This window comes from Dermacentor variabilis, chromosome 8 (genome assembly GCF_050947875.1).
Source record: "Dermacentor variabilis isolate Ectoservices chromosome 8, ASM5094787v1, whole genome shotgun sequence".
NCBI lineage: Eukaryota > Metazoa > Arthropoda > Arachnida > Ixodida > Ixodidae > Dermacentor > Dermacentor variabilis.
In genome coordinates, this window is record NC_134575.1 from 95,032,346 (window position 1) to 95,044,462 (window position 12,117).

Below are 12,117 nucleotides of genomic sequence, written 5' to 3' on the forward strand. Positions count from 1 at the left end.
GGATGTCCTCCTCGCTTGCCCATCCGTACAGAGTGGAGACAACCGCGCGTCTTTTACGGCGTTGGCCACGCGAATCGCGGACGCCGTAGTAGAAGCCTTTGGCGGACGCTCTATGGACGAGTTGCCGGCGCTCGTGCGTTTTGTGTGCAGTTTGGCACTACTTTACTGGCCTTCCACCAGCTCCACTGGTTTCTGGTGTTTGCGATGGCAGAGCCACGCATAATTCTGTTGCGATGATTTCGCTTTAAGAAAGAGATGATGCTGTAAATGCAGTATGATTCGTCTTTGTCTCGTAGATTTAATTTGGGTTGAAATAAACTCTATATCCCGTTCGACCCCGAATGTAGGTGTAAGCAGGGAAATGCTCGCTCGCTCACGCACATATACACACACGCACGCACAAACACAACAACACACAGAGATACGACACATGTTCGCCCGCATACACATTTACACGCGTCCACGCATGCGCACATGTACAAGAATGTAAGCACCCACGCGCAAGGAGCTGCACGCATACCCAAACGCGCGCATTCTCGCACACGTATACACGCGCTCGTGTGCACGCAGATTCTAATACGGAAACACAAGCACGAGCGCATGCACAAATGCTAGTACACACGCGCGCACGCTCAAGGCGTGCACACGCATATACACTTCCTTCTCTGCTGCCTCACTAAAATGTGCGCGTGCAAACAGACTGAATGACACTCACTCTGCAATTACTATTCCAACTCCAGGTGTAATAAATCGCTTTACGGTTTAAATCTAGCACTTATTCAAGCAAATGTGCCCTATGCCGAGAAGGTCCGAACCATATGCTCCTGTCGTGTGGCATAATGGCCCATCCCCGGCCAAAACGCTGCTTTAAGGTACCATCAGCACTGGAGTGTGTTGCTTGCGCCGGCAGAAGGCCCAGAAGACAACGCCGAGGAGCTCAAAAACCAAGAACTCGAAAATTCTGTCTTCTGAACGACTGAATACAGGCTCTGCACGCACGCATATGTCTTGAGTCGGAGCAGAAGGCATTCTGCGAGCGTAGAGCATGGTCTAGCTGAGAGCCTGCGTTGAGGCCACACCAGTGTATGTAGCGTACTAACGCGTAGGTTGAGGCCAGGTAGTTTTGGAAACACGCAGTGGCCGTGCATTTGTGCTCTTAAGATGCAGGAAATAATGCCCCGGCATTGGGGAATGCTTGGAAATCGGATGTTTTCTTCATAATTCATAACCCGGCTTGGAATGAGTCGGGTATTCTCGACGCCATGTATGTAAAAACGAATTGCTTTTGTTCGTAATGTCACCCATTCACCACTCTCACACGTTTCCTCTCTAGGCACACTATCCCTATGAGGCCTAAATACCGAAATGACACACGCTTGTAGTTTACTTTTTGTTCAGCTGATGCCATCCGGTGGAGCTTCGTACGGGAACCACTCCTGCATGCCTGGTGCCACAACCTTGTACGAACGCACAAAAAGCCCGGAACGAGCATTTATATAGAGCGATATAAACGTTTCCTCATTTACAAGGAATTTTGGGTTTATTAACTTGCACGTGACAGAGATTCGACAGAGGCATGTAAGGATCGCTCGCAATCATTTTAATTAAATTATTTTGGACTAAGATCGCGGGCGATTGAGCGGCAGCAGCAGAAGAAAAAAACGCGTCATGTAGTGCAGCGCGTGCAAGCTGGCGTTCAAAACGCACGCGCCCAGAACCGAAACTGGAAGGAGTTAATCCCGTCCGCTTGGTGCGCCACAGTAGATTTGGCCGCTAGGCTCTTTGGAAGTGTGCCCTCTTGTTGAATGTCTTTCTCTGTGGTACTGCTGCGAATGCACTTTATTTGCCCCGAGCGGCCAGTCGCACGGCAATTTGCGTGCATTTGTGGGCGTCTTTCAGGCTCGAGAAAACAGCTTTCTTCAGCACGTATAGACCAGCAAAAAGCTGTATCGGGAGTTTTTCGTGTCGCTACACAATTTTCTCCTTGGCCCTTCTTATCTAAATTTAATATTTCAGATGTTGATTAATTAATTAAAGCTAGCTATCTAATTAGCCGGAATTAACCAAAAGATATGAGAATCTCCAAGTGACGACAGACATTACCTTTGTTCTGTCCAGCAACGTGGCCTTTGCATTTTTAAGGTTTGGCTAAAATTACGTACTATACACTGTAGAGCCGATAACTGATCTGGCTTACAATTGGTAATTTCAGTGACTTGTAGCTGTATTTTTGTTTCTCATCGAACAATATTCCTAACGGCAGCCTAATTGATACGTGTGCGCACGATGTGGCTGATTCTCTTTTGCTGCAACTTGCCTTCCTGAGCTTTGCCGAACCTACACTGGCATATTTCCTTTCTTCGCCATATAACCCACTCTGGCTGCCATTGCCTTCTGTTAAAATAGTAGAACCATAGGCTGTCACTTCAACGTAACGCTTTCCCTTTCCAACCACTCTTTAATTGCTTGCTATTACCTATAATGTCATAAACTCGACTTACTTCTCCAACCATGCATCTTACTTTTAGTTGTTACTCCTTAAAGCTAGTTCCTTGTTCATTTTTCCCCTTTTCGCTGCTCAACACTATTTCCGCGGTTTCTCAAACACTCAGTTTGCTGTGGGCCGATTTTTGGCTTTATTCAGCCAATAAACACTTCTTGGCATATAGAAGGTGTTTCAGCGAACACTTTCAAAAATAATTAAAGGTTGCCTGTGTCAGATATCACAATTCTACTTCATGAGCTGGTCTACTCGAAGCGGCGGACAATACTTCAAAAAAAAAAAAAAATTCGAGATGCAAAATCCGCGAATTATTAAACATTCAATAATTAACTTTTTAACTAATTACATTATGGCCCATATTGCGATTTACAAGTTTTAGCCGTGGAGTTCACAAGGCGTTTCCACTTGCAACGAATTTTCAAGATGACGCCAGTTTCGAGATATAAATTTCTGAACTTTGCGGAGAAATGCATTGGCGTACCAGTTAATTTGTTAACAGAACATCGTTTCCATGCACTGAAGCACACAATTGGAACGCCAATGCATTTCGCCGCAAAGTTCAGGTATTTATATCTCGAAACTGGTGTCATCCTGGGAATTCGTTCCAAGTGGATCCGCCTTGCGAAGTACACTGCTAGAATTTGTAAATTGCAATATGGGTCGTAAGATAATTAGCCACGAAGTTCATTAGTGAACTCTTGTTAATTAGTCGATCTTGCATTTCAATTTTTGGTGCAAGTAGTGTCCGCCGCTTCGATAGACCGGCTCATCAACAAGAATTGAGTTATCTGCCAAAGGCAACCTTTAAAAAATATTGATGGTGTTCGTTGAAACACCCTGCATAGCGGGGGGGGGGGGGGGAGGGGGGGTTGTAAACCCGCGGTATTCCGTAGTTGTCCCAGATTACTGTAATGTTATCGGTTAACTGAGTTCTGACCAAGCACGAATGTGCATAGACCCTGCGACGTCACTAATAAAAAGGGATAGAAAGTGGCTGTCTAATAAACACGGGGCTCTTTCCGTACGCGACTACATAGGAGTGGCGTCAGTCTCTCGCTCGCAACACCGTTCTACAGGAGCTGGCGCGACAACTACTCCGTGATACGACTATTTCTATGTTATTCAAATATGACTATGACGAGAATATTTACTAGTAGCTATTAGCAGCCCAACGCGATACCTAGGCCGACATATTTTTTACGTACCTGGAAAATGGAGGCGGCCCTCATGTCGTACAGTAGCGGCACCAAAGTCGTTGACGTGACGATCATCGCCAGTGGTATCCCAGTCAACACCCACATCATGTGGAATCCGTGTGCGTAGAAGTGTCCCAGAAAGCCGACTACTGTCACTCCGTTCACAATGGAGGCCAGAACGGACACGGTAAGAGCAGCTTCGGGGAGGCTGCGGCCTCCAAGGAACACTTCTGTTGCCGCGCTGCCGCTTCCGTCGGCTGCTGCAACCTGGATGGAATATTTTTAATGTGGCAGCATTCAACGGATCGTCACAGGCCTTCAGGTGCGTAAACGACCCATGACACTTTCTGCCGACTCGAAGGTGCGCGTCGATCAAGGGGCTTTAAGCGTTCTAGGTACCAAACGAGGTATTAATGTCCCTATATGAAGCCAGACTTGTTTTATCAAGGGACCTTAGGGGGCATCTCTTCGAGGTGCCCCCTGGTGCCATAGTGGCGCCGAGCTGAAAGGGGCAAGCGACAGTAAAAAAACAAACACTAGAGGAGAAGTGCGCCGTTGTCGGCTCTGAGAGGACTGACGTCAATTTCAAGCGAATGTTTATGTAGGTTTTATGTTTTTTACATAAATTCTGAAAGAATGCCAAATTTCAAGAAACAATACTGGAAGTATACAACTGTGTACCTCAGCACCTAAAAACGATATCGCACTTCTGTAAGCTCACCTAATTTTTCATTTAATGCAGACAAAAATTGTATGTGATATGTCACCCTTTAATTCGCCGCTACCTCCTGAATATGGCATTCGCAAAACCTTTACCGCCATTGTACCAACTTAATAGAAGTCGTCAATTCATATGTCAACATTATCCTAGTGAGATGCCCCAAGGGAGGCCGTTTATAGAGATGCGAGATTAGTTTTTTGATGCTGAATAACGTATTTGTAAACATCGTACTTAAATTCCTTTTTCAGATTTACCGATTTCCGACAATTCTGACAAATCAAAATTATTATTTCCGCAGTGTGATTTAACGTTCTCTCCTAAATACAACAATTCTCATATAGATCGGTTGAGCGCTTTTCTCAAAAATCGTTTATGAGTTTTGCATCTATTTCAGCAGCCGGCATCGAAGAGAGACCCGATTTAAAGCTTCCTCTTAATGCATCACACAAGTTCTATAGGAAACAAACGAAACATAACGCCCGCGGCCGCACTCGTGCACAAATAATAAGCAAGAACAATGAACACAGAAAATTTACTTCATGTGTCTATCTTCATGTATATTACTTTATGCATCTTCTGCCTCTACAAATGAAATCCAAAAAACCTCTACATTTCCTAACTTTTCTAAAGCAGATGACGTGTCAATAATCGATTTTCTTCCTTTTCATTTTGATGACTTTGCCAATAGTACTGATAAAATACACGTTCTTTTGCACTGGTTTAAGCATATTGTGAACAGCTGTATGCGTTTTGTGCCAAACATTCATAAGAAAACAAAACAAGTAAAAATCCGGGAATTCCCAGGGAGACACTGAAATTAATGGAAGTGGCTAAAGAGACTTAAAAAGAAAAAATCTTACTGCAACGTATCATATTGTCATAATCTAGTTTTAAGCTTATCCTCTGAAATTAGGAATCAGAAAAACACGTTACTACGGGGAATCACTACCTAGTTTTATTACAGCATCACCAGAAATGTTTTGGAGAATTATTTCGCCTGAGTCCTAGGACTCCGATACTTTCTAAATTAATGGGGAACAGGTAACTGATTTTGAATTAATATCCGATTCATTTAACGACCACTTCTAATCTGATTTTACTAAAGATGATGGTGCCCTGCCTTTTTTGATGTCTCCTTGCAACATGTGCCAGACCTTATAATCTCGGAAGAAGGTATCTTCAACATGCTGTTAAAACTGAATGTAAAGAAATCCCTGGAGGTCAGAAAACATCCCAAACTCGTTTCCTGAAAATATGCCGAGCGGATGTCTAGGTATTTGCAAGTTTTATATTATAAATCATTACGGCGACGGTGAGCTACCGAATGACTGGCGGACAGCCAGAATCAAACCGTTGCACGAAAGTGCAAGGAGAAACAACATTACGAACTTCCGGCCGATTTTATTAACATCCACAACTTGCAATTTACTCGAACACATAATCGAATGCTAAATTTTCTGGATAACCATAAATTTTTCACCAAATATCAACACGGTTTTAGAAAAAGATTCTCGGCATGTACTGAGCTGGTAAAAACACTCCACGACTTAGCAACGTCAATTAACAATGCTACAAAAATTGACGCTATAGTTCTTGTTTTTTTAAGGCATTTGACAAAGTTTCTCACAAAAAACTACTCTACGAATTGCATACTCTTTTCAAAAATAATCAGCTAACTGAGTGGACCGCTGCGTACCTAACCCACAGAAAGCAGTTTATTTCCTTCCCTAACAGCATATCTGCATCAGTAACGGGGGATTCTGGAGTACCCTAGGGTTCGGTGTTAGGGCCACTTTTGTTCCTCCTATGTATGAATGATATTGTACGAGATATTCCAGTTCATATTAATCTTTTTGCCGACGATTGTATTATCTACTCCGAAATAAATACCAAATTGGATCAATTATTGCTTAGCAGTGCAGTTGAGAGGGTTGCTTCTTGGTGTCAGGAATTGCAGATGGTGATCGACGTTGAAAAAACAGTTTTCATGAGACTAACACATAGAAACATTTGCACTTCGATTACAATATTAATAACAGTTTCCTCCCTGAAGTTAGTAAAGGAATATTTTGGGCTGTGGACTTCTGACAATCTGAATTGCAATGCTCATATTAATTATGTGACTGCAAATGCGAACCGTAAACTCTTTTTTCTCAGGCGAGCACTTAAGCTTTCTTCCGCTTCTGCTCTCCTCTTGGCTTACAAATCCGTTGTGCCGCCTATTTTAGATTACGCTGCAGTGATATGGGACCCTTTTACAATAAGTGACATCGCCAAACTAGAACAGGTACAAAGAAGAGCCGTGCGTTTTATTAAAACACATTTACGAGAACTTCAGTTACAGAGCTTTTAAAAAGGGCTAATCTTTCTTCTCTGGCATAAAGAAAGCGTTGCTCGCGATTGAAATTCTTATATCAAGTAGTAAAGGGGCATTACAAGATTGACATAACGCCGGTCATATCCTTCTCATCCGGATATGTTACTCGGCAAAGACACAAATTCACTATAACTCCTTTTTTTCTCACGTAGCAACTCTTTCAAGTATTCATTCTTCCCGCGCACAATAGTGGACTGCAACCAGCTAAAAATAACGTCGTCTCTGCGCCAACGTTAAATTCTTTCTTACCATGTTTACAGTGACATTATTTTGTTTGCATCATGTTTCCAGTGACTATTTTAGTTCTTTGGTGTAACCTTGCGTGTGCCCAACCTGTATGCTTTGTATTTGTATAATATTTTATTATGAGTAACCTGTTTGACCTGTGCATTTTTCTGTACATGTCGTTGTGCTAATTAAGTTTCTACCACCCTGCTAAAATTCACGCATGTTGACTGCATTATTTATAAAATAAAATAAATAAAACTAAAGCTTTGCGGTAGCCGTTATCTCGGCCTGACATCTAATCCGGAATGCGGACTAGCTGTCTGGCAAGGTGTGTAGCAAAATCGTCGATTAATTGCCAGTCGAGCAAGTAGCACGTGGTCTTCAAGATAAGGCTGATGCAGAAGCGCGCTCGTTTCCAAGTACCGAGATGATGCAACAGTCGCAGGGTTTGCTTATTTTTATTGTGTTTTCTTTAGTAGTGCGTCATGGCATATCTCCCGGCGCGAATTTCAAACCTTTAAGGTCGATACGCCACGTGGTCGCGAAAAAGGAAACGGGACCTATGTCCAGAATTCCTGGTTATGACGTCATAATGGAGCCAAATATTGATACATTCGTATTGCGTGTTTATTGTGGCCGATGCACGCGGGCGCCCCGACGATGATGACGAACGCTGTAACGTGTAAATTTGGGCCCATGTTTCTTGGCAGGGACCCTACCTTGACGGTGCTGCGATACTCATTGGGTAGGTATGCCGTTCTTTGTTCTTCCCTTTCAATCTCTTTGTGCCCCTGTTTTTTAGGAGCTTTCTGCCTGTGGTAGTCTGCTGGAGTATGAGTAGCTGCGACTCTAATTGTGCTTCTTTGAGCTCCTTGAACATGTTGTGGAGTCCGAGGGCCAGCAGCTTCTCTGTCGAGGTGTTGGCCGGCAGGTGAAGCGCTGTTTTGTATGCTTTCCTTATGATGCCGTGGGCCTGGTCCCGTTCGCCTTTGTTTGTGTTGTAATATGGGAGGGCGCACGTGATCCGGCTAATTATGAGCCTCTTAACCAACTTGACCGTATCTTCCTCCTTCATGCCGCTTCTTTTTTGCGAGACACGGGTGATCATACGTGCCAACTGTGCCGTCGCTTGCTTGAGTAGGTTTATGGTGTGTGTGTAGCGTCGATTGCTCCGCACCCACATTCCCAGAATCCTGACGGCTTCTATTTCTCGTATCTTCTGTCCTTCTAGGGTGACGCTGATTTGTTCTTCCGTGCGTTTTCCTCTTTTGACTCTCAGCTCGGACTTCTCCGTCGAGCAGGCGAGGCCTCTTTCCCTAACGCAGTCTTCCAAGCATGTTGCTGCGGCTTGTAGTCGTTCTTCTTTTTGGCTGAGCGAGCCTTGGCTAGTCCGGACAGTGATATCGTCGGCATAAATGGCGTGATGTATGCCGTCGATCTCTTCCAGCTTCCGGGCTATCCCAATCATTGCAATGTTGAAAAGGATCGATGAGATCACGGATCCCTGCGGAGTTCCTTTGTTAGGCGTGCGGAACTTGTCTGTCCGCAGGTCTCCTAACCCCACCATGGCTGTTCTGTTTGATAGGAACGCTGTCACGTAGCCATGGATTCTGCGTCCGCTGTTGAGATCGTCCAGGCCGTTGGGGATGACTGAGTGGCTGACGTTGTCAAACGCTCCTTTGACATTGAGTGCCATTGTTATGTTTTCTCCGTTGTAGGGGATGTTGATTAGAACCCCCTCTTTAATTTCTAGTAGGACGTCTTGGGCAGAAAGATAGCAGAGATAGCAGAGGTTACCAAGGAGGCAGAGGAATACGCAGCCGAACTCACACGACAAAGTTGGCAAAAGTTTAGCGACTCGCTGAATAGAATCCTCAGCACCGCAAAGACCTGGCGTATCCTCAAGGCTTTAATGGACTCAACCAAGACCAAGTCAGAATGTAACAAGGCCCTCCAAAGACTAGTACACGAATTTGAAGGGACAGAAGAAGAGCTACTGAAAAAAGTCCGTGTAAAGTGATACGGGCAAGATGAACTCGAAGCGTACACGGAGAGATACCGAGGCGAAGAAAACCCCGATCTAGACAGACCCATCACCAGGGAGGAAGTTTTTGCAGCTTGCAGCAGTTAAGGCATCGACCAGGAACACAGCAGCAGGCGCAGACAAGATTAGGAACGCACTAATCCGCAACCTAAGTGATGAGGCGGTCACACAGCTGACGAACTTCCTCAACACACATTGGGAAGCGGGGACACTGCCAGAGGAATGGAAACATGCGGAAGTAGTTATGATCCCCATGCCAGGGAGAAAACTTCTAGTAGAAAATCTACGGACGATATCACTCACTTCGTGCCTTGGCAAGGTGAACGAGCGAATCGTGACAAGGAGGCTACAACAATACATGGAAGACGAAGATCTGTATCCCCACAGTATGTTCGCAGCAGGGACCAGCGAGTATGCACTTGACGCCATCACCAGGGCAGCCCAAGCGCGCGAAATTGCCCGCGCTAGCATCCTGACCTCTCAAGAGAAGCAACGGCGCTTGTACTATCGCCAATACAGGGACGTCCACTTTTCGCCTGGATCTCCGGTACTTCTGTGGTCCCCGACTCGTCGCGTTGGCCTGTCAGGAAAACTCCGGTCTCGGTACACAGGCCCATATCGAGTGCTGCGGGCCATGATTCCAGTTACCTACGACATCGCCCCAGTCAGTACCAGTGCCTCATGGGCCCCCAATTCCACTGCCGTTGTGCATGTCGCACGCCTCAAGCCATATTACTCTCCTGTTATCACCGATATTTAGACGCGCCCGGATGGTGCGTCTGCCGCCGGGGGTAATGATATATAAATACTGCGTGTTTCTTGTGGCCGATGCATGCGGGCGCCCCGACGACAACGACGAACGCTCTCTGGCTCTCGATCTGTCGGCTGAACTGGCCAGCGCTGCAGTCAGCCTTTGTAAATATACTTTGTAAATAGGCTCCAGTCTTAATACTTCGTTCGCGTAAGAATATAATCATCCAGGCCCGTTTCATAGAGATCCCGCAACAATGACTTATACAATATGTTGTCGAGTGTCCGAAGTGCTCCGCTTCTGCTTCTGCAATGGTGCCAGCCATGTACTTTGGACGCGCCCTGGGACAAAGACAACTCGCGAAAGTGTGCTCAAAAGTGTAAAATTAAACAGCGGTCAAGCTGAAGACTCTGAAAAAAGGTCTATGGACAAATATTCATGTAATGAAAGAACATATATGGCATCCCGATTAATTCCAGCAGACGAAGTGGCTGTTTGTCAGATGCCGGTTTCAAAGGGAAGGCCATTAAATAATGATCATCATCATTAGCATCGCATTGTGCCATTGGACAGGGGATGTGACATGCGCGTCACCTAGCGTCGACACGTACAAGCTTTGCATTTCAGTTCCGTTATATTCCACTAGGTGTGCCGACGTGTAACAGTTGCATGTATTAGTTGCATGCTGTATGTAGCTGGATCTGGTTAACTTAAGCAGGCTAGATTTGAAGGGGATGCCAATAAACCACCATTATCATCACCGACAACAGCAAAGTACCGAGCCACGGGTGAAGGGATTTGACATGTGCGCCACGTAGTCTCGATACGGTACACGTCATGGCGTCTCCTTTCAAGGTACGAACCGCTGCTGAAGTAGCGAATCGTAGAGATATGCTTGTAGCTGCAACCAGGCAAAGTCAGGCTCAGCACAGCGCTGCACAGGCCGCAACTCGCCGTCAAACACTTCAAATCGTGCTCGTGAAAACGGCGCGAAGAGACTTGGCCGCGAAGACACTGCAGTGCGTGCTGCCCAAAATGGAGCTCCTATGGAGCCGCTCCTCCAAATTTAGCTGTGACTGTGCTGCGTGTGCCGAGCAGGTCTGTGACTTGTTTGCTTCTCTACGGCCCTGAACCTTCCCGTACCATCGACACACATTTTCTACATTCAGATTCTTCAGAGTGCACGCCGGTTTCCACCGCCGCTAAGAATGCCGACGAATGTCGGCAGCTCGCCAGCTCGCTCTCCACTGCAGACCAATCCCTACAAAAACTTCAACGTCAAGACGGTCGACCTACTCCTACATTCCCGCCTGAATCTCTCGTTTGGCTGTCTCACCTACGAGTCCTGGCCTCTCTTCTAAACTACGCCCGAAATTTGTTGGTCCATATATCGTAATTGCCGAAACCTTGCCCGTCCATTACATTGCCGAGCCACCGATGCCCGCAAGTGACCATGTCGCTGGTGACGTGAAATTGTTCATTTAGACAAGCTCGAGCTTTATCATGACGTCGTCGTTTCGTCATCGCCGTAGTTCGCCAGGATGGCTCATTATTCAGCCGGGAGGTGATCGTAAGGAAGAACAGCACTAGCAACTTCTGTCGCCATCGCGTGTCCCGCGGTTTGTGCACCCGTCCAGCTGAGCTATCGTTGCTGCCGCTGTGTTTCTGGCTTTCGCTTCACGACTCCAATAAACCTCGTCACACATTTGCCTTTCTAAGTTGACTAGATAACCTTTTTAGTTGCTCGAAGGCATTGTTTCGCTATGTTACACGCTTGAGGAAAAGGAATGTTAACCACAGAGGAAAAGGAATAATCCATTCAAGTCAGTGCGTTACCCACCTGGCGCCGGCGATGCACTATGGAGAAGTAGAGCCCTACCAGGTACCCTAGAGCTGTGAGTACTCCAAACACGGCACAGTCGGCTGCACCCAAGCTCTTTGGCGGAGACATGCTTGCTTTTGTGTCTGAATTTCCGTTCCTGTAAGGGAAATCGATTAGAGAACGGCAGTGTTATTCGCTTCCAGTGCTTCGTGAAACCTTTTATCCCACTGCTCTTGTGTATCATACTGTCACATAGTAAAGCGAAAAGGAATAACAAGTTCACGCTTACCCGAAAAAGATAGACAAGTCCATGTGCCAATATTGGTCTGCGAGATGTGCAGTCTCGCAAAACATTTACTTACGTGCCAAGTTCTTCAGATAATTCTTTTCATTCGTTCATATTATTTTGTCTGAATGCTCTTGTGTGCCCTACATCATTTTACGCCAAGGAAATATAAAACGAAATATTGAAAAT

At 45.7% G+C, this 12,117-nt stretch overlaps 1 protein-coding gene across 1 annotated transcript in view; it reads right to left on the bottom strand.

Annotated features, from left to right (window-relative positions):
• Positions 1–11,771, bottom strand: part of LOC142591490 (sodium-coupled monocarboxylate transporter 1-like) — an 83,256-nt gene extending 71,485 nt beyond the window's left edge. Inside the window, exons 1-2 of the mRNA XM_075703819.1 lie at positions 11,661–11,771; positions 3,709–3,966 (exon numbers count right to left, since the gene is read on the bottom strand). Of these exons, the coding sequence (XP_075559934.1) occupies positions 3,709–3,966; positions 11,661–11,771 (369 nt within the window). The remainder of the gene's footprint in view (positions 1–3,708; positions 3,967–11,660) is intronic.
• Positions 11,772–12,117: the final 346 nt, after the last annotated feature.